Source organism: Meriones unguiculatus, chromosome 8 (assembly GCF_030254825.1).
Source record: "Meriones unguiculatus strain TT.TT164.6M chromosome 8, Bangor_MerUng_6.1, whole genome shotgun sequence".
Taxonomy (NCBI): domain Eukaryota; kingdom Metazoa; phylum Chordata; class Mammalia; order Rodentia; family Muridae; genus Meriones; species Meriones unguiculatus.
The window spans coordinates 99,634,743-99,655,074 of NC_083356.1; the positions used below are offsets into that span (position 1 = coordinate 99,634,743).

At 42.1% G+C, this 20,332-nt stretch overlaps 1 protein-coding gene across 26 annotated transcripts in view; it reads right to left on the bottom strand.

The window, feature by feature from the left end:
- Positions 1-3,142: 3,142 nt before the first annotated feature.
- The window catches only part of Baz2b (bromodomain adjacent to zinc finger domain 2B), a 288,501-nt gene continuing 271,311 nt past the window's right edge, over positions 3,143-20,332 (bottom strand). For 21 of the 26 annotated variants that reach the window (XM_060390226.1, XM_060390227.1, XM_060390238.1 and 18 more), the window contains 10 exons: positions 19,424-20,073; positions 18,663-18,936; positions 18,367-18,522; positions 17,630-17,790; positions 13,543-13,853; positions 13,016-13,151; positions 9,218-9,364; positions 5,476-5,741; positions 5,243-5,386; positions 3,143-4,604 (listed from right to left, as the gene is read on the bottom strand). In XM_060390226.1, the coding sequence (XP_060246209.1) occupies positions 4,451-4,604; positions 5,243-5,386; positions 5,476-5,741; positions 9,218-9,364; positions 13,016-13,151; positions 13,543-13,853; positions 17,630-17,790; positions 18,367-18,522; positions 18,663-18,936; positions 19,424-20,073 (2,399 nt within the window). In that variant the 3' untranslated portion in view covers positions 3,143-4,450. The remainder of the gene's footprint in view (positions 4,605-5,242; positions 5,387-5,475; positions 5,742-9,217; positions 9,365-13,015; positions 13,152-13,542; positions 13,854-17,629; positions 17,791-18,366; positions 18,523-18,662; positions 18,937-19,423; positions 20,074-20,332) is intronic. The other 5 variants (XM_060390235.1, XM_060390234.1, XM_021639074.2 and 2 more) reach the window with 1 other exon arrangement.

A 20,332-nucleotide genomic window follows, 5' to 3' on the forward strand; every position in this document is an offset into this window, starting at 1 on the left:
TGCGTATCCGATCACCCCACTGCCTACAGAAACTTAAGACAGTTAAACCGCTCGAACTAGCAGGAGTGTCTGCATGCACACTAAGAGCCTGTCAATAAAACAAGACTCCTGCTGCGTCTGGAAAGATCCATAATTGAACTCGGTTGGCCCAACAGGATTTTAAAGAGGCAGAATCAGAAAATGCAACCATCAAGAAAGCTGAGGCAGTTCAGTTCCCCGCTAAGAGCACCAGGAACCAAACGACAGTCTGAGGGGCAGAGCGGGCCCTGAGATCCCCATCAGGCAACAGGGAGTGCCCGGTTTCGGCTTTCATCATGGCTGGCGACCTAGGGGCAAAGGCCGGGCTCACCTGCCCGTTAGAGTCTCCGGTTCAGCACAACCTCTGTCTGTTGACTTGGGCGCACAGATCATCTTCCAGGTGATTCATCATCTTCCAGGATCACGGCAATGGAAACCTGGGCATAGTTCCCTAGTCACTGGAGAAGAATCCCTCCTGTCATAATCTAGCTGATGGACTTTTTTATGGTTTTGTTAACGAGGTAGCAACAGGAGCCCCACAGACGTTTAAGCCCTGATAAATTAATTTCGGGAAGAATAACCACCTAGAAGAAAGTAGGGAGTCGGCAGAGCCCATTCCGTTTCACTAAGCGGCCGCCTTAATCATTTGGCCTTGAACTTTTAGTCATCCTGTCTCAGCCAGCCCAATGGTGGTATTCTAGGCAAACACGACCATGTCCCTGACGCTTACAATTTTCAGGCCTATCTGTACAGTTGACACGCCATTATTGTACTCTCTTCAGACACTGTCTTCAAGTAGAAGCCTGGGTAAACAGAAGGCCAGCTTTCTTCATTGCTCCTCAGAAATTGGTCTTACGCTGCCTGTAGCCTGAGGAAAACATTTCCTTTGGCCCAACTGCACTGTTCACAGCCTGAGCCTAACGTGAGTGCCAGCTGTTTCCTCATGTCCAAGGAGGGGAGAGTCTGCCATCATTCTTTTTAGATTTTTTTTTTTTTCATTTTAAATGTGTTCATTTCTTACAATGTCACCATCTTGATATCATTCCACAATGCTATCAAGGCTCGCATAGTCTTGGGAAGATTTTGGTGGCAAATGGCTTGAGGGATCTGGAACAATCAGGACAATTAATGTGAACCTGTCTGAGAGCTGTTTGTGCAAGCACGTGGCCACAGCTGTGTTCTCCTGCGTGTGCACGTATGGAGGCTGGAGCTCAGTACCTGGTGTACTCCTTTAGCCAGCTGTCACCTGCAACACTTCCAGGTGCGACTTTATGATTGGAACCTCTCAGTGCTCAACAGGAGCCTGTGCAGCCTTGCACATGTCCTTGACAATGCCAGCCTCATCACCTAGCCTCAGCCGTTACCTGGCCACATGTTACCAGAACACGCTTCTGAGCGTGACTGGCCAAAAACAGGCATCAGAGGCAGTTTCCATAGTTCTAAAACCAGCTACGATTACTTTTGCTTAATGCATGGGACAAGACCCTCGAGAGAACAGGCTGCTCCTTTCAAAATTAAAAAATCTGTGATAGTTTATTAGTGAAAATTATCACTTCAAAGGCAAGACTAACATTCTCTTCTGTGGGCAGAAGGAGTATACACTGGAGCGTCCCTCACCGGCAGAGCAGTGTGGCAAGGCTGGGGGAACCAGGCACACTCCCAACAACTTGGGGATTCTCTCCTAGGAACCAGTCTCAAAGAAACTTGTAACATAAGTTTAAGTAGTTCATGGAATTCCGTATTGATAAGTACATACGAGATTCCTCATATGCTTACCTGTTGTGTTTTTCTTCACTTTTCCATGAACTACTTAAAGGCTTAATAACAAGCACTAGTATCTAAGCCAGTTCCCCATGCAGCCATCCTCTAGGCCCAGCCTAGACACGACCCCCAGTGCTGTCCCAGCGAAGTGAGTGTAGACACTTCTTTCTCAGCAGCAGGGGACCATTACTGAGAGCCACAACTAGTGAAAATGCAGAGACTTGAAGGGTGGGGGGAGAGGCCAGCCCAAATTGATAAAAGGAAAACAGTCCAGCACTCAAGGCTTGAGGAACTCAGGGGACCAAGAAGTCTGCTGTGAGAAAGTGCCTTCTATCTGTAACAGAGGAGCTAGGCCTACGAAATTTCAGCAATATGGCTGTCCAAGCAAGACTTAGACAATTTTAACAGTGGATGTCCCAACATAGATGGAGAGCATGTCATGGGGCCCTAGATGAAGAGCAATTAAAATTAACATCACTGGCCACCTCATTGGTCACCCATAAAAATATATACATATAAGCAACACTAAGTGTATCTGGCAAGGTGTATTTGTTTGTTCACTTATATGTAGATGTAAAAACAATGGAGAATGAGGAGGCTAACAATTGAAATGGGGCTTAGACATGGGGTAGAAGGGGGGAGGAAGAGTTGAGGAGAAATGATACATTTTTACAAATAAAATACAATAGGTAAATGTCTAACAAATCATGTAAGTCCTTATTAATACAGAATTCCATGGACTTACTGAGAGGGCCCAAGGTTCAGCAAGCCCCCGCCATCCTTGCAGCACCACTTGCAGCTAGGGCTGAAGAAGCCCCACTGTGCTTGCGGCCTTCATGTGGGGGCTGGGGATCTGAACCCAGGTCCTTATGCTTAAGCAGCAAACGCTTTACCACCAAACCCACTTCCAACCCTACCTGTCTTGTTTACTTGTTTAATGGTTTCCAATATTCAGCTTTGGCCCACCAAAACTCGCAACTATGAATCTCATGGCTTAATTTGCATGATTAACTTTATGACAACTGGATTATGTATCTATAAACAGATATGTCTCACATGCTTTCATATTGAAAATGTGAAACAAAATGAGGTCCAGAGGAATTTACACCCTCATAAAACTCAAGAGACCCGACTCTCAGCAGGCTGTGCTCACAGCCTGCTGCTCTCTGGGACACTGCACGCACTGCGAAGACTGCAACAAGCAAGTGTGAGTTAAAGCCTTTTGAACAGAAGAGAAACCACAAAACAAAACACCAGCACTACCAAAAAACCCAACCCACCCTCCTCAACTTGTAAACATTGTTATTGTATCCGTGCGTAGTGAACAGTAGTGAAAAATAACACCCCTTCAAAATACGAATGCTACCTTTTCCACAACATTTTATTTTAAATAAAACTTCAAGTACTTTTACATAGGTACAAAAAAACTCTGATCTATTTGCCTCCAACAGGCCACAACACACAGTAGATAAAACACAGTGGTTACAAATGTCTTTTAAATTTATTTCTGAGGCAAGGCAGATGGGAGGGAAGTGTCTCTATGAAAAAATACTGTGTGTGTAGGAAATTGTCACGATTTTATTCCACATGGATACAAATGATTATACTTTAATTTAGGCCCTGGTGGCTTAAAATTATATAACAAAATAGAAAAATGGAAAACTACTATCCCCTACACCCTGTTTCAAAGGCAGGCACTACCAAGCTTAGGGAGACGCCACAGTGTTGGTAGAGGACTACTGTACAAGCTGTAAGCTGTAATTACCTTCAGATTCAGAGAAAATGCTACAGTCCTTCTAAGGCAGAAACAATAATGTCTTCAAACAATATATACACATAATACATATTAAAACAAGACTCAATATAAACAATAATGAACAATATATACACGTCAATTTTCCACTGGCTTGAAATACAATTTAACTACACAAGTGATGCGCAACATATATATATATTTATATAAATGTACTTGTAACTCTACAGTAAAGTTTATTTTTGGTGCTGTCAGAGCACATCAGTGTAAACAGTTTAACTTGGCTTTGTTTTATATTTTAAAACATTCCTTGTTGTATTTTCAAGATTTAAAGCAATTTTCTATTCTTCCTTTTCACAGAAAACGAAGATTCTGGATGTGGTTTAATCATAAATAATTCATAAAATTAAATACATTCACTAAAAAATAAACTACAAAGTAAAAAAATGAAAAATAGATATTTATTGAGAGGGAAAGGAGAACCATTCCCCACGTTAGAGCTCTGGTGTTGGCGATTCAGTGCGGTGTAATAGAGTTTAATTGCTATTGCACTATGACACCCTCTCCTTTAAAAACTCTTTGGGTGTGCTTCCCTGTTCTACCTAAATTAGCTGATAAATCACACAAACCCATGACCAACGGGCTTGGCTGTAGGAGTGAAGCCTCTAAAAATGGTATCATTTTCCCCATCCTTTTTTAAATATATATATATATATATGAATATGTGTATATATGCACATATATATGTATACATACATATATACACACATATATGTATATATATATATACACACACACTTACTTTAAGGGAAAAAGTTAATTATGTATGTGCCTTGCACATCCGTGTAAATGCAGTTCACATTGCTGGTCATGTTTGTCCTTGTTTAAAAGGAAAAAGAGAAAAAGGAGATTACAACTTCAGCTCACTTTGAAGGTATCTGTCCACTTTTTTTCAAAATATTTTCGCATACTGTGGCCAGCTCTGCCTATGTCGGAGTCATCTTCATTAAATGTTTCACAGTTGTCAAAAACAAGCCTGACGTCTAGAGCAAAGGTCTCAAAGGTGGGATACCTGAAAGGAAACACATCATTACAGACTGCTTTCTGGCGGTGGACTTGAAAACAGAAAAGAAGCTAAGAAATAACATAGGAGAGGTAGCAGGATCAGGGCAGCTGCGCCTGGGCACATCCTCTTGAAAGCAGCATTTGCAAACACTCGTCAAGCTCTGGGCGGTGCTGGATTAAAGGCGTTCAGGAGCAAAGCAAAGTGCGCTCTCGCTCACAGAACCAGGATCTCTTCCAGGACGCACATGGAACCACATAGCTGCAATCCCAGCTCATGGCTGGCAGGCAAAGGAGCAAATGCAAGTTTGAGGCCAGCCTGGACTACAAAGGAAAAACCTCATCTTGAAGCAAAAACAGTAACAAAACCAAAAAGATGTTTTCCAACTGCTCTATGTTTCCCACATCCTGTTTCCTGTGCGAATTCTTACAGTTCTGTGGGAGGACAACAATCCTCGAGGCACCAACTCCTCTGCCAATCACATCTCTTACACGCCGTCCTACCCTCATCCACAGTCTGTCAGTCAGGGCAGCGGAGACATGTCTCATGCACTCTAGGAATCATGCTTTCACAACTTCTACAAATACTTCCTGTTACAACTTCATTATCAATACTCACTATTTGCTTAACAGAAACGGTTTACTTACTGTCCATTATTTAGTTTTTCTCTAATTGTAGAAAAATCCATAGGCTTCTTAATAACTTTCTTATAGCCAGGTACAAGTTTCAAGTTTACAGGAAGTAGAAAAGGCCAGGCATCCTCGTGAGTTTCCATTTCAGTCAGGATCATACTAAAGAAAATAATGTTTGAAATCGGTACCTAAACCTTGGTACTGCCAAATTAGACAGAGGGCACAGAACAACTGAAGGAAAGAAATACCTGCAGAGAGTCAGGTCCTTGGAGTCATCTCTTTTGGGTTTCTTAACAGAAGAAACACTTTCTACTTTGGATAAGCTGATAGAAGTGTTTTCCTCCATTTTCCTTTTCTTGAGATCTTTGCTTCCTCTTTTCAGTGAGCTGCTTGTCGAAGCGGAGTCTTCATCTTCAGTGTCCCCGGCGACATTTCCTTTTTTGCTTTTCTTGGATTCATTTGTCTTTTTTCCTTTGACGTGAATTTTTTTAATTTTTATAGTCTGACCACTTGCCTTTAATTTAAAAAAAGAAAAGAAAAGGAAGAAATGGGGTATAAGAAAGTAACTGTTTATTGATATTCTATTATTTTAAATCACAAACATTTGACAGGATCAACAAGCAATACTAACAGTTCTAGAAGATTGGTAACTGTCCTCTTACAGAGATCTGGGGATTTTTCCCTCCTGTAGTAACACCTCATAAAGAAGGGAAAGAGCTATCTTAGAGAGCCTGGAGATGCAGATCTACATCTTGCACTTGGAACTTATGGCCAGTATATCTGCGGTCTAGGCTGCCGGCCAGGGAGGCGCACAGGGCGCCTTCTCAGACCATGGTCCGAGTAGGAAGCAACGTGCCTATAAACAAAACCTTGGAGGTTGTTACGCGGAATGCTGAAGAGAAGTAAAGAGCTAAGCGCAAACAGGAAAATGACTCAGGAAGCACCAAGCAGGAAATTTAATTTCTCAAGTGCTCAAACTAAAAATTAATTACTTTCTACATAAGGAAGGGAGCTTATCAAGCTGTGGTTCAAAGCACAGACAAGGACTGGGAGGAAGTATCTCCTTTTGAGGAGAATGATGAGTAGAATAAAATACCAGATCTCTTACACGAAACCTGTTGCTCCATTTATTAAGAAATGCTGGGTTAAAATCTCTATGTGGTTCTGTTCTCTCTAAAGTAAGAGAGACCATGTTCCTGCTCAGGTCATTCAGCGTTAACTACAATATAACTCCAGTATCTAAGGCTCGGGGGGACTGCGGAAGAAGCGGCAGAAAGAAGACAGCATAAAGCAAGTCTTCAGTGGAACTGAGAGTCCTAGACATGACGGGGAAGCTATACTCATGACCATGAGTTATACTCATGGTGAGCTATACTCATCAACAACAGGGCTGCTTACATGAGTGAGTAAGACCACCACCAAGAGATACATAAGAAGAAACGCTTACGGGCCCCACCCCCAGACAAAGAACTACAGGTAACTAAGAAATGCTGGAAGTAGGAGAAATAGCCTTTCCCAGGGATGAGCGCCTCGGATAGTTAGCCAACACCAAGTGCAGCCCTGACATCAAATGTGTGCAAGTAACATTACACTGGGTGTGTGTACGCACACACACACACACACACACACACACACACACACACACTAACTTATGTGTATAAGTGTCACATTTGGACACACACACACACACACATATATGTGAGCCGTGTGGGTGGGTGGGTGCCCACGGAATTCAGAAGACAGTGTCTTATCTCTAGCAACGGAAATTAGGAATGGCTGTGGATGCTGGGAACTGAACCCAGGTCCTCTATAAGACTAACAAGTAGAGGGGCATAGGGGGAAAAGAGGGAGGGAGGATGAGCTTGGGAGGGGCTGAAGGAGGGGCTACAGCTGGGATACAAAGTGAATAAACTGTAATTAATAAAAAAATAAATTAAAAAAAGAAAAAAAAAGAGTAACAAGTATTCTTAACTGTTGAGGCAATTCTCCAGCCTACCATGTATTTATATATTTAGGAATACATATATATCGATAGATAGGTAGATAGCTAGATATGGTATATATATATATACATATAATATTAAAAAGGAAGATATGAATTTGAGAGAAAGCAAGGGATCAGGATTGGAGGGAGAAAAGGGAAGAGGAAAATGATTGAATTTTATTTTAATTTCCAAATATTTTTTAAAAGAGTGGGGAGAAACCAGAAGAGATCCCTTTTGTGAGAGTTTTCTGAAAGAGAAGGAGAGAAGGGGAAGTTGATTAAGGGAGGTGTGAGGAGAAGAAAGGACTTCCGCTTAGATTTCTGAAGACTGGAGAAATGGTGGCCCAACGGCAGGGTGCTGAGGGAACCTGGAGAGCGTGGGCTGAAGAGGAGCGGAACTGCCGAGGGGAAGGTCCAAGAGAAACAAGATCTGTGAGCACTGGCCACTCACCACAGCAGGGAAGGGAAGGCCTGGAGCCCAGACACAGACAGACTGTGGTGGCGCAAGGCCTGGGGACAGCTCTCTCTAATGCTCAGGAGAGTGAGGATGGCATGGCTGGCCTGGAAGAAAGCACCGTGCATGCCTAACGGCGCTATTCATGGTTTGAAATTAAAGGGCTGGGTATTGTCACCAGCCACACATAGAGGCTGAGATAAAGGCTCTGGGTAAACAGAAGGTTGGCACAACCACAATGATGATTTTACATGCCGAGAAGTGAGGGCCCTAACACCAGATGCAATCACTCTAACAATGGGAGATGAGGGCCAGTCCCAAGGGAGGGAAACAGTGATCATAACTGAAGGTCCTGCATGGAAGAGGACACTGGAGGGACAGAAGGAGGAGCCTGGGGGTTGCAAGGTGAGAACTGAGCTCATGAACAGGAGGCGGCGAGCATCGGAAGGAAGGTGTGAGCTGGAAGGTGTCAGACGTAAGGGATCACAGAGCCGCAGCTTCAGCACACCGTCATCTCCACACGGGGCAAACTGCTTACAGTTTAATTCTGAAACTAACTTTGTTCCTTCCTGTTTGATTTTATTGTGGTGCTAAGGACTGAACCCAGGGGCCTTGAAAATGATACAAAAGCACTGTATAGTTTGGCTAAATCCTTAATCCTTCTTTTATTGAGACAGGATCTATTTGTGTAGCTTAAGCTGGTCCCTGAGTTCATCATCATCCTGTCAATGGCTCAAGTGATTGTTGGTGTGTGTCACCACATACAAATCATTTCTTTCCTGACTTATTATATTAACATATAAACATGTATTTATATTAGTCTCTGAATTTGCTTCACAAGTTTCTACCATATATGTGAATGAAAAATGACTGAAAAGCTGAGTGAGGTGGTGCACACCTGTAACCCCAGGGCTCAGGAGGCAGAAACAGATGGATCTCTGTGAGTTCAAGGTCATCCTGGTCTACAAAGCTGTCCAGGACAGCCAGGGCTACACAGAGAAGCCTTGTCTCTAAAAACCATAAACAAACAAACAAACGAAGCTTAAACCTAACCGGTCCCCCGGTCAAAGGTCAAAAAAAATGTCGGAAAATAACAGTTGTTCATTGTCATTTGACCTAGACATTCTCCTCCAAGCTGCATACCTAAGATACAGTTCTTCTAAAATCTGGTAGACAAACACTAAGAGAATTTGAAAGGGGGAAACAACTCAGATGCTAATCAACTGATGACCAATAAACTAAAGGGAGTAAACCCACATAAGAAAGTATTATCTGACTAGGAAGGAGGCGCTGAAGTAGTCTAGAGCATGAGCATTCTAAGCATTTCAGGAAAGAAGAAAAGGCAGACAAACTGTACATTTATAAAAGGCTTTCAGTATTATGAAAACATTCTGGAATTGAGTAGTTGGTGACACTGCACATTAATTTTGTTAATGCATTAAAAGTTAATAAACTGTTAAAGGTGAACGTTACAAAATGTGATTTATACCTTTAAACAAAGCAAGTCACGAAACTCTGATAATTTAAAAAATCACTGTCCCACCATTCTTACCTTAGCAATGCAAGCTGGACAAAACCAGTCCCCCTCGGGAATCGTTGTGATCTTGGGCCTGTGGCAGTAGGTGTGGCAGCCTTTGTCACAGCCGTCACAGAGGAGAAGCAGTTCCTCGTTGTCCCCCTTCCGGCAGATCTGGCAGTACTGCGACACAGAAAACCACCCCAGGTGAGTGCCCGCTCCGAGTACTGGCTGCTGGGATGTTACACACCCTTTAACTCCTAGTTCACATTAGTAATGAGCATTCCGCTTGCTAACAGATATAGAATAGCCACACACATCTATGTATCTCTCGTCACACAGATACGGACCACATGGCGGGGCGAGCAATTCTTTTGAGATAAATGCACATTTCAGATACACTGCATAGAACAAAGCTAGAGGCTGAATGCCCTCACACAGTTCAGAAGCATGTACACATCACCATGACGTCAGAGCACACAAAGCAATGAGGAGCTTTAATACATGGGACTTTTAATGTTTCATCTTGGCTTATCGTATTGTCCTTATGACATTCTGAGAAAGAAAAGTTAGAATAGTTTTAATATCAAAATTCAGAAACTTGTATTAGTGTAATTACATATATTAATATGCATATTAATAAGATATTCCCAGATTGTACATTATTTATCTATGCTATATGCTGACTAAAAAAAAAAAGGCAGGGGGGAAGGGTCCAAAACAGAAAACTTTGAAAACCAACCCTAGTCGAATTTCTGCCACAAATATAGAAAATGCATCTCACAAAATTATCTCCAAGAAGAAAACAAAACAAAACAAAACAAAACAAAAAAAACAGAGTAAAGAAATTTATGGTCATGATTCATTTTCTACAACTAAAAATGTGTAATTAATGACTTTAAGTAATCAAATAATTAACTACTTTAAGCATGAACAGAGATAGTTTCAGAAAGAGAAGGAAAAGTTGGACAGCACCTAGGGTGGCTATGAGGGGGTGGAGCTTTAACATCGTCTGAATTCAGGCAGTCAGAAGAGAGAACACTCTGCATTTCAAAAGTCAATCTCTTTCTTTCTCGATACTGTTGTTTTTGACACAAGGTTTCTCTATGTATCCCTGGCTGTCCTAGAACTCACTCGGTAGACTAAGCTGGCTTCGAAGTCACAGAGATCCATTTGCCTCTGCCTTCCAAGCGCTGGGATTAAAGGTGTGTGCCATCACAGCCCAACAAAAGTGAAATTACTTAAATGAATATTCATTTATATTAAATTTAGGTATTTATAATCAAGAAAAGAATGTTTCAAGATAATTCAACATTGCTTTGTTTAGTTTCCAATACATTATATATGCTAGCCTAGAAAACTCTAAATACTCAGTATGTACAAAAGAGTTTAAAACATAATCAAAAGGGGATGCACATACTATTCAAGAGAACAAATATGAAAAATATCTATTCAATATATCAAATAATTATAATAATAAAAATGTCATGCACATAAGTGCAAAAGTGGTAGAGTTTAATAACCCCAAAGTATGTGTTATCAGATGGATTTTCTGAATCCTATACCACTGACTGACTTAAAATGGCATCTTACAAAATCTACACACCACCTTTAAAAACTCTATTGTTAAAACACTTATGCAGAAATATGTGCAAGATTATATTTAAATCCCCATAACAGTATAAATGCACTGGCTTCTTTTCCAGAGGTCCTGAGTTCAATTCCCAGCAACCACATGGTAGCTCACAACCATCTGTAATGGAATCTGATTCCCTCTTCTGGTGTGCATGAATACAGAGCACTCATACATAAAACAAATAAATCTTTAAAAAAACATTTTATCTTTTCAGAGAAAAGGTGATAAATATAAAAAAATAACAGTAAAAGCTCGCAATTATTATGGAAGAGCATGCATGCTGATATTTCGTTTTAACTCCCATGTTACAAAAGCAAAAAATAGAGGCCTGCCCGAAAGCAAACTGGCAGATTCCTCTCTCCTGGTAAGCTTGCTCTCTGGCTAAGACAGTACTTTTAAGGGTACTGAACACTCTAATATTTTGTTTAGATTTACTGTGCGGACAGTTATGGACACTGACATCTGTCTAATCAAAGGCTATGAAAATTCTTCTTTATCGATAGCAAACCATATCATATATCATCGTCATCACCAGCAACAGCAGCACAGCCTCCAGCACCGTCACTGTTTGCAGTGCTGAGGACGGAAGCCAGGACTCTGTGCCTGGGAGGTAAGTGCTCCACTGCTGAGCCACAAGTCTCAGCCGCAAACAACGTGTCGATGAGTATTTCTAAATGAGTGCTGTGATAATATTAAATGGTGCCACATGCACACTGATAGCATGGAAAGGCTGATGAATCTCGACATTGAAAGGACCTGAGGTTGCAGAAGGTGTTAGGCATGGCAGTGCCTGGCTCTCATTTCAGTTCATGGGAGACAGAGGCAGGAGAGCTGTGGGTTCAGGGACACCCTGGGCTACACAGTGAGCCTGCCGCAATTATCAAACAATAAAAAGGAGCTAAGGGAAGGATACAAACAGCAATGCTTAGTCTCTTTGTTTACCTTATAACAAATCTGGCCATTATCATGACTTCAGAGGGGGGCACAAAAATTATAAACTACATTGTAAGGTAAAACTCAAATGTTATTATTCATTTTAGTCTAGATTCCAACAAATACATTTGTCCAAAGAGATTATTAGATTTGCCTTGATTTTATTATATTTTTAATACCTTTAGGAGAAATATATTTTTACTGTTAAATATTTTTATGTTTAAGAAAACGCTCTCAGATGAACTATATAGTGCTTTCAGAAATATAGTAAATTTTAATGAGTTGAAAAAGACTTAAGTTTGAACATGCTGTAAAAAACTGCATATTCAGATTCCACGGACATCTTTAGGAAGAAAAAAACAGATGACACAAATTTATTTGCAGGAGCTGCATATAAGGCCTTGAGCAGTATAGGTACCAAGGCAACACTGAAGAAGGGAAAACTGACTGATGAAGATCTGTTGTTTTCTTGGAAATGACTATTTCAATAAAGCAACTTTCAACTTTAGCTCTTCATGAAAAAAAGTCTGAAATATTTGAATTTTAAAGCTGGTCTTTAATAAGAAACAAACTAAACTAATTCATAAAAGTTCATCTGCAGTAGGGCGCTTCCACACGGTGCGTAAATAGGTGGCAGCACATGATTTAAAACAACCATCTTCTTGAAAGGGCGCAAACTACAGCTACTATCTTAAATATATGGCATCATGATGCCTGGCACAAAGGAACGCTCGCTATCCAATAATTAACTGGGGTCCACAAAGGTGAAAAAACCAGTTTCAGTTATCAGGAGAAAAGCTCAAAGTTTCTGCCCTTTATGCTAACCATATCTGATACAAACACATGCGTCTGGGCTCTCTGTAGTTAGTATATGGTTAGTCCAGAAAAGTAAAACAATTCAGGCCTAGCGGAGCAGATAACGCCCAAAGGTAGAGCGCTTACAGGAGTCAACAGCCTTTAAAATATTTAGATTAACAACCATTATGCTCATATAGGAGGCAACTTGTTATGATTATAAACGAGTATTCAAAGACAAAAACAAAATCTGAGCAAAGAGAAGACAACATATTTTTCGGGTTGATATAAAAAGCTCAAGATAGGGGAAAGTGTAGATTATACTGTATTTAAGAATTAGACACGCTCCCAAGTACAGCATACACCACTGTAACCATATGGTAAAACACAGGTAAGAAAGATCTGGAGGTTGGGGGAGAAAACAAGACGGCGGCAATCGGTCATAGTATCTCTTAAAGAAGAACACTTACAACTTTCATAATTGATTTTTCCCATGCTATTGACCTCTGTAACTGCTGGACGCACAGGGCTACCTGCGCGGCACTGCGAGCTTCTGTTAACGCCCTTCTCCAGACCCTGAGCCCTGCAGCAATATCCTCTTCAACTCTGCATTGAGATATAGAGAAATTGAGTAGGTCATGGCCACACTTAATGGTCACTGAATGTGAAACAATCATCACACCGAAAGCCAAGCAATGACAAAAACATGTAACAGCCAGTAAGTATAAAGTTTAAGCAGCTAAATCTGATGTAGTGCACAGACCGTGGCTACGTGCCTTGAAGCTTAGTCACAACCAGATAAATGTAAGATCACTTTGCGGAATTATCAATGCACATAACAGAACAAAAAAAAAAGTTTTTACAAAGCACCATGCAAATAGCATGATCCACATGGATCACAGACATACAGGAAGATACATAGATAACAGGCAATAGAAAATAGGCTCCAATTAGCAAAGAAGCACAATAATTTGTCAAGTTAATCTCAATAACCTACCCGTCACCATCACCACTAATGGATGGTGCAGGAGCAGGGACAGTAACTGTGCCCACATTATCCAGTTTGATCTGAATGGTGGTACTTAAGGGGCTCTTCAGATACCTTCTCTCAATGTTCCGCTCCAAATCAGCCAGCCTGGTTACAGCTATATCTAGGGGGTTGTCACTCTTCCGTGCCAGTGCATGCGCACTGGTTTCTTCTTCACCAGTGAGTTCTCCATCATGCTCCTTGTACAACTTAGGAAATGACTTATGTTCAAAATATACCAAGTCCTCCCTTTCTGACGCAGGCTCTGGACACATCCAACCCTATACATCAAGAAAATGATGTCATTATGCTTTCTTCTGACAGTGTTAGATGGGTGAGTCACCTTTACTTAAAATGCTGCAGCGAACACCAGCAGATCCCATGAATCTTTACTAAAACGTTTTACCTTGTGTCTCCTAATGCTAGGATAGAACAGGAGTTTAAAAAAAAAAAAAAGGAAAAGCAGTTGGTAAGGAAACTGGGTGAAAAATAACATTGATTACATTAGTTGTAGAAGTCAGCAAAGGATTGCAAAGGTTTAGACTAACGCATTCACTAATGCCAGGCACACATGGAAAAGGAAGGTCTTGGTGGGAAATTTTCTCTTGATTTCTGTCTTCAAGCCTTCATGTCCCCATGCAGGGGCTCATACCCACCACTTTCCATTTGGCTCCAGGATTCGGCATATGCAAGTACCCTTGCCCATTAAAGGCTTCCCTGTCTTCACCAACTCTGTCCATTCATCTCGCAGCACTCATGCCATGAAACCATTCCCTGAAGGAAACCTTCCCTGAATCCTTCAGGAGTTATGTCCTCCTGCTGTAGGCTTTCCTAGATCCCGAGACGCTCCACAGCCTTGCCATGGTTGCACCTTTAGCAGCATGATGAAAACCCCCCATCTCACGAGGGCTGGTGCCCGCTTAGTCTTTACTCATTTATCTCCCGCACAGAAAGGGTAAAATAAGGGGCACTCAATATATACGTGTTGGCTGAATAAATGAATGGTCTAATAACCAAACTTGTTCCCACTGATCCGTTGACCTCAAATCAAAGATTGCGCGCCTTTTAACAAGTTTTCAACAACCGTTGATATTCAGGAACCTGAATCTACCGTGCTTCTCGTATTCTGTTCAGACAAACACACTGCATTCACACTCCTCTTGCTCCTCTCTAGACATGGCAAGATTTCAATTCCTGCTCTTCTGTTCCTGCTCTCACTTCTTAGTGTACCAACTGCTTGGTTTCTGTCTGTCAAAATCTCACTCTTCTTACACGCCTCAACTGTGCACGGCTTGGACTGATCTCTCCCAAATACTGAGCAGAAGCAAGTCCACTTGTTACAATTCACGCACAAAACTGCACTTGTTTAGAGTCAGCGACTGGACTCTGCACGCAGGTGCCCCCATCTTAACTTCCTATTACAAGACAAGCTTTCTGGGAACTAGAAGCACATTTTTGTCCAATTATGTAGTGTCTGTTATCTGATAACAAACAGCTACTAAGCAAAAGTATATTAAATAAAAAAAACAAAATGAATTCTTTGCAAATTAAATCTCATTGGAAATTCAAACGGATCGTTTCCACATTCTAAATGGGATGCAAAACAGCAGAAACCTTGCAAGTAAGGTGTATTCTGGTTTCTGCAAGGTCCCTGTCAAGACAATAACAAAAGAACTATATTAGAACCAAGAAATCAAAATCTGGACGGCTGCACACTCCACAAAAACCATCCTAGCACCAGTGTCCAAAGGCTCTTCATTTGATTTGCTGTGTTAATACAAGTGTGAATGATTTAGTTGATTGCTATGGATCTGTAAGATTTAAAACTAGGAAGAAGACTTAATGCTTTGGGTAACAGAGTATAATAGAAGCAGCTCTGTATGCTGAAAAGTACACTCAAATAAAGCTAATAATGATATAACAAAGATAAATTCAAATTTTAGCTGTGCGGCTTCAGGGACAAATCAGAAAATTAGAATATGTAAACGAGGTTCGGGGGCTTCTGCTGTGGCTCATACTTAGTAAAGCCAGGGATGGTGCCGGTGTTAAAGAGTTCAGTTAGTGGTGATGGAGAAAAACAGATTAAGGACAGGCAAACCCTATGCACACCTGTGGACATCTCCATATACAATTACGGATTCAGTATCTGAAAGAGGTGGTAGAGCCTCGGGCTTTTCAGGAAGCACCAGGGCTTGGCAACCTCTTCATAGGGCTGGTGGTTGAAGGAATTAGTCAGCTCACAGGAGAGAAAACAAGAGACAGAGCTATCCCTAGGGCAGTGGGGAGTAACAGGGCTACAGCGTTCTCTACACCCAAGACTAGGGTAAGATTTTCCTACAATGTACAAAGAAAATGTCAACATTATTAGCAATATTAAAAATGCAAACAAATACACCCACTAGTCCAGCATCACGGCTTTAATGTGCCTTCACAATGGCAGGCTCCTTAAGCTAAAGTCTTTTCATTTTAAGAAAAAAAATATGATTAGGTCTTCTATAGACAGTAAAACAATCTATTATTATTTTTACCATTTTCATCACTTAAAGACAATTTCAGACTAATAAAATTATGATTCAGTTCTCAGAAGACCACAGCACAATCCATGACTTGCTTATTAGTAGGCTGCTAAGACACTTCACTGACGCAGGAAATTCCACTCATCTAGGCTACTGAGAACACCAACAAGTGCACAAAAGCCTGTGATGTGGTAAGATCAAGACATCCAGTGACTGTCCCAGGCCACACTCTCCACACATGACATGCTTTCCCAACTGGTGGTCAGTTAACATTGGCAAATTTGAATAAAGCTGAAGATTAAAACCATATGAACCAACCAGCAGTGACAAGTGACCATGAGAAAGGGCAAAATCAGAGTGTGGGAAGCATGTGCTGTGGGTTAGAAAGCTAGGCGGCTATGTTCAGTACACAGGCAAAACCCTTTCACATTTCCTTGGGACTCACAACTTGATAATCGGTCTTCATGCTAATAATATTGTGTCACCAAGACAATTTAAATTACACTCATTATTCTCAATTTAAGAAGGCAGTGAAATGCATAAACTAAAAGATCCAACAAACATGTTAAAAAATTATGGCACTAAATGGAATAATTTTCATTTCTCCACAAAATTAACTTGTGTGGAAGAGTTCCTTTGTTGAAGATGCCAGATAAATGAGGCGTGTGGACAGTGCATAGACTAGGAGGAGGAGATACGCAGTTTTATAGCACAATAGTTCCAGGAAGTGATAAATTTTGCTTTCTAATGTTAGTAATTATATTTGTGGCAAGAAAGAATATTATATTAGCTCTGGAAAATGACAGCTTTGAGAGGCCTTCATAACTAATTATGAAGCAAAATTGAAATTACTGGGCAGGACAGGACTATGCCATACATTTTCCTTCTGAATGAAGTATAAATATCAATGAAGTGGCACAGGAGACGCAGCTTTCTAAACCCTGCTGGTTTCTGTGCTTAGCCTGCGAGCACACACTTACAGGACCATCCTCCCCACCTGCCCCCTTTCCAGCCTAAGCCTGTGCAGCACGGAGGGCCTTCCTTCCGCCTCTCTGGTGCAGGGCAGCTCTGACCACTGCCTGTGACATGCCACGCCCCTCAGGTAAAGACTATGTGCTTCACATAGGTGTGCGGGCTGTGTCTGCTTATTGTTAGAACACGAACCCAATGTCTGTGTTGTCTTCCAATTTAAACTGGTAAGGTTTATACAAGAAAACTGTATTTATCGAGGTGAAAACAAAAGTTTGCTTGAAGTAGAGAACTCCATACCAGAAAAGATTTCTGTGAACACTGTTAAGGAGGCAGCAAGATGTGAAAATAAAATCACATAGGCTATACAGTCAAACAAGCTTAGTTTGCACACATTTTTTGTGACTTACATGATGACCTGTAAGATGAGAGAAATTAACTCAAAACTGTTTTGAGAATTAAATGAAATAATGTGAAAATATCTAGTACAGTAACTAGTTATCCTAGACACATAATAAAAAGTAATTACCTTCCATTTTCCTAAAAACAGACTTATGCCAAGCCAGCTTTACCTTCACTTGCAAACTCGCTGACGCCACCCTCCGTTCCAGGTCTTCCACTTGCTGGAGGATGTTCAGATCCGGTTCCATTGCTTGCTCTTCTACTGACCAGTTTTCCACCATATCTCGAGTTACCTGATTTTCCTCATTCTCGTTTAATTCAATAATAGCAACTATGTTCGAAAAGAGATTTGCTTTAAATTTTATTTCACTTTTAACCCTCCCACACAATTTCTTCCCCCGAATGAGAAAATGCTGGGGACGCTACATACATCGACTTTTGGAACACACACAAATGTACTTGTGCACACACAGGCACCTCCCTGCTCAGTAAGAAATCGTGTAAGACTCACTGAACAGTGCGTGTACGGGTGCTAAAACTGCTGGGGAAGGAATACAGTTTGAGGAAAGCAGTTGGTCACTGTTAAGAAACATTTAAAACAAACAACGTGTGTGTCCTGGAGAGATGGTTCAGTGGCTAACAACATGAGCTGCTCACCCCGAGGGCTCAGGCTTGATTCCCAGCGTGCACATTAGTTGGCTCACAACCACCTGTAACTGGGGTTTCCAGGTAGGTCCAACACCTCTGGCTTATGCATACATACACCCATACACAATCACATGATTAAAAATAATAAAAATAATTCGAAAAATAAATAAAAGGAAGAAATACTTCAGACATGAAAATGTTTTAGGGAAAAAAAAACGAATTTTCACCCTAAGAGAGCAGAAATCTCTCAGGCACATACCGTCCTTGTTCTTGATGCAGGCCTGAGTGATGTAATCCAGATGCTTCTGGATCTGCTTCTGTAATGCCTTTTCCCTTATCCCTCTGAGATGCAGCACTTTCAGCAAGGTCTTCAGGTCCTCTGGGTCAATGATTCTCCACCAACCAAACTGCATTTCTAAGTCACGACAGTAGGTTTACATGCTTATGAATAGGAAACGGTGGCACAAAGCACATCCATCAAAGGGAGATTCACAGAAGAGGAATTTGTCACCACGAGATGCAGCAAGTGACCGCAAGCCATCTCGTTGCACTTACCTTCTGGGATGGGCTTTGGACTGGGAAAATCCACTGGTTTTGCTGCTTCCACAGCTGCTGGCTGAGCTGCGCAGGCCTTCTCGGGGGGAGGGACTGGCGAGTCACTTTTACTTGAAGCAACACTGGAAGCCAAGAATGAACTGCCGTTCCCTTCTGACAGTCCCAACCCCGAGCCCAGCCCGGGCAAAGGGGACGTAAACGGGACACTGGAGGTGAGCACTCCGGCGGGCCACCCGCAGAACTGAAGGCCCATCATAGACACACTGCTTTTCACCTGTAAAACACAACGTTTCTAACTCAGATTAGGGCCCAGAGGACAAAGGCTCCTGCTACAGGCTCTGCTACAGGTTCATTATTTCTGCTTGGGCCCACGTTTTGGGAAGAAAGAACCAACTCCTGCAAGCCATCTTCTGCTCTCCATATACCTACTATAATAAAAAAAAATTATAAAACAAAATACCAATTAATCTGCGGAGTTGGGGAAATGTTTAGAAACTGAAATTATCTTTCAAATTCTAAGACCAGAGTAAAACTAAACACATTAGCAATAACGTTAACTTTTGTGTTACAAGGGTAAGGCCAGCTTAGACACAGGTGGATGGGAGCAGTGCCAGTGCCTCCTCTGGTGGCAGAGTTCTGTCTGCTTCCGTTTCCGGGCGGGAGCGAGGACGTTCTAACTTTGATGTGCAGATCTCCGCGAAGGTCCCCAAAGGTTCGACAAAGTACTGTCACGGGTGCTCTGTCAGGTAAGCACTACTAACCTGTAGAGGCGACGGGGACAGCGCAAACGGATTCAGCCCCGCGGGGCTCGGGACGGAAGGCGGCCCGAGGAGCGGAGCTGGCGCAGGCGAAGGCGATTTGGAGGGTGGCTGGGCCTGAGGAGCCGCGGACGCGTCGGCCTGGGTCAGGGAAGTGTCATCGCAAGGCGTTTTGGGCAGGAGGCTAAACCACTGCCTGTTCTTCTCGGTCAGCGTCTTCAACAGCTGGTCGTTGGGGAGGGGGCTGTAGAACTTGGCGCACCCGGAGCCGGGGCTGAACAGGGCCGCGTCCGCCTTCCCCGCGCCCGGGGCCGCGGCGGGGAGGCTCCCCAGGGCCCCCAGCGCGTGCTTCCCGCTGCTCGGAGGCGGCAGCGCGCACCCGTTGGTGCTGACGCTCGCTTTTGCGGGGGTTATGACGTCCAACTCGGGAGGCATTTTAGCGACTTCCAAAAGTTTGCTTAACTTGGAGAAGGAGCCAGGCTTCTGAAGAAACAGATTCGTGCTATCTTTCTCTTTAAGGTCGTCCTTCTGCTCACAGTGATCTGTGGTGGAACAGTTTAGAGCGTCCACGGGAGTCTCCAGGACTTCTTCTTTGATCTGGAGACTTTCTGCCTTTTTAAGCTTTTCTTTTTCTTTTGCAATTTCTTCTAGGCCTACAAGAGGGAAAGATGCTATTACAGTAAGTTATTACACATCAAGCCACTGGAGTTAAACTTTATTATTCACCAAAACATATGTACATGTAAACAAACTTCTACATCACTGTCTATTGCCCATGTTGTCTTTTCTTTAATGGATTTTTCACTCGTAAGAAACAGTAGATAGTCACTATAAAAAATGAAAATATAAGAGCTTCAGAGACGGCTCAGCAAGTAAGAACGCTTCTCTGCAAGCATGAGGATCTGAGATCAA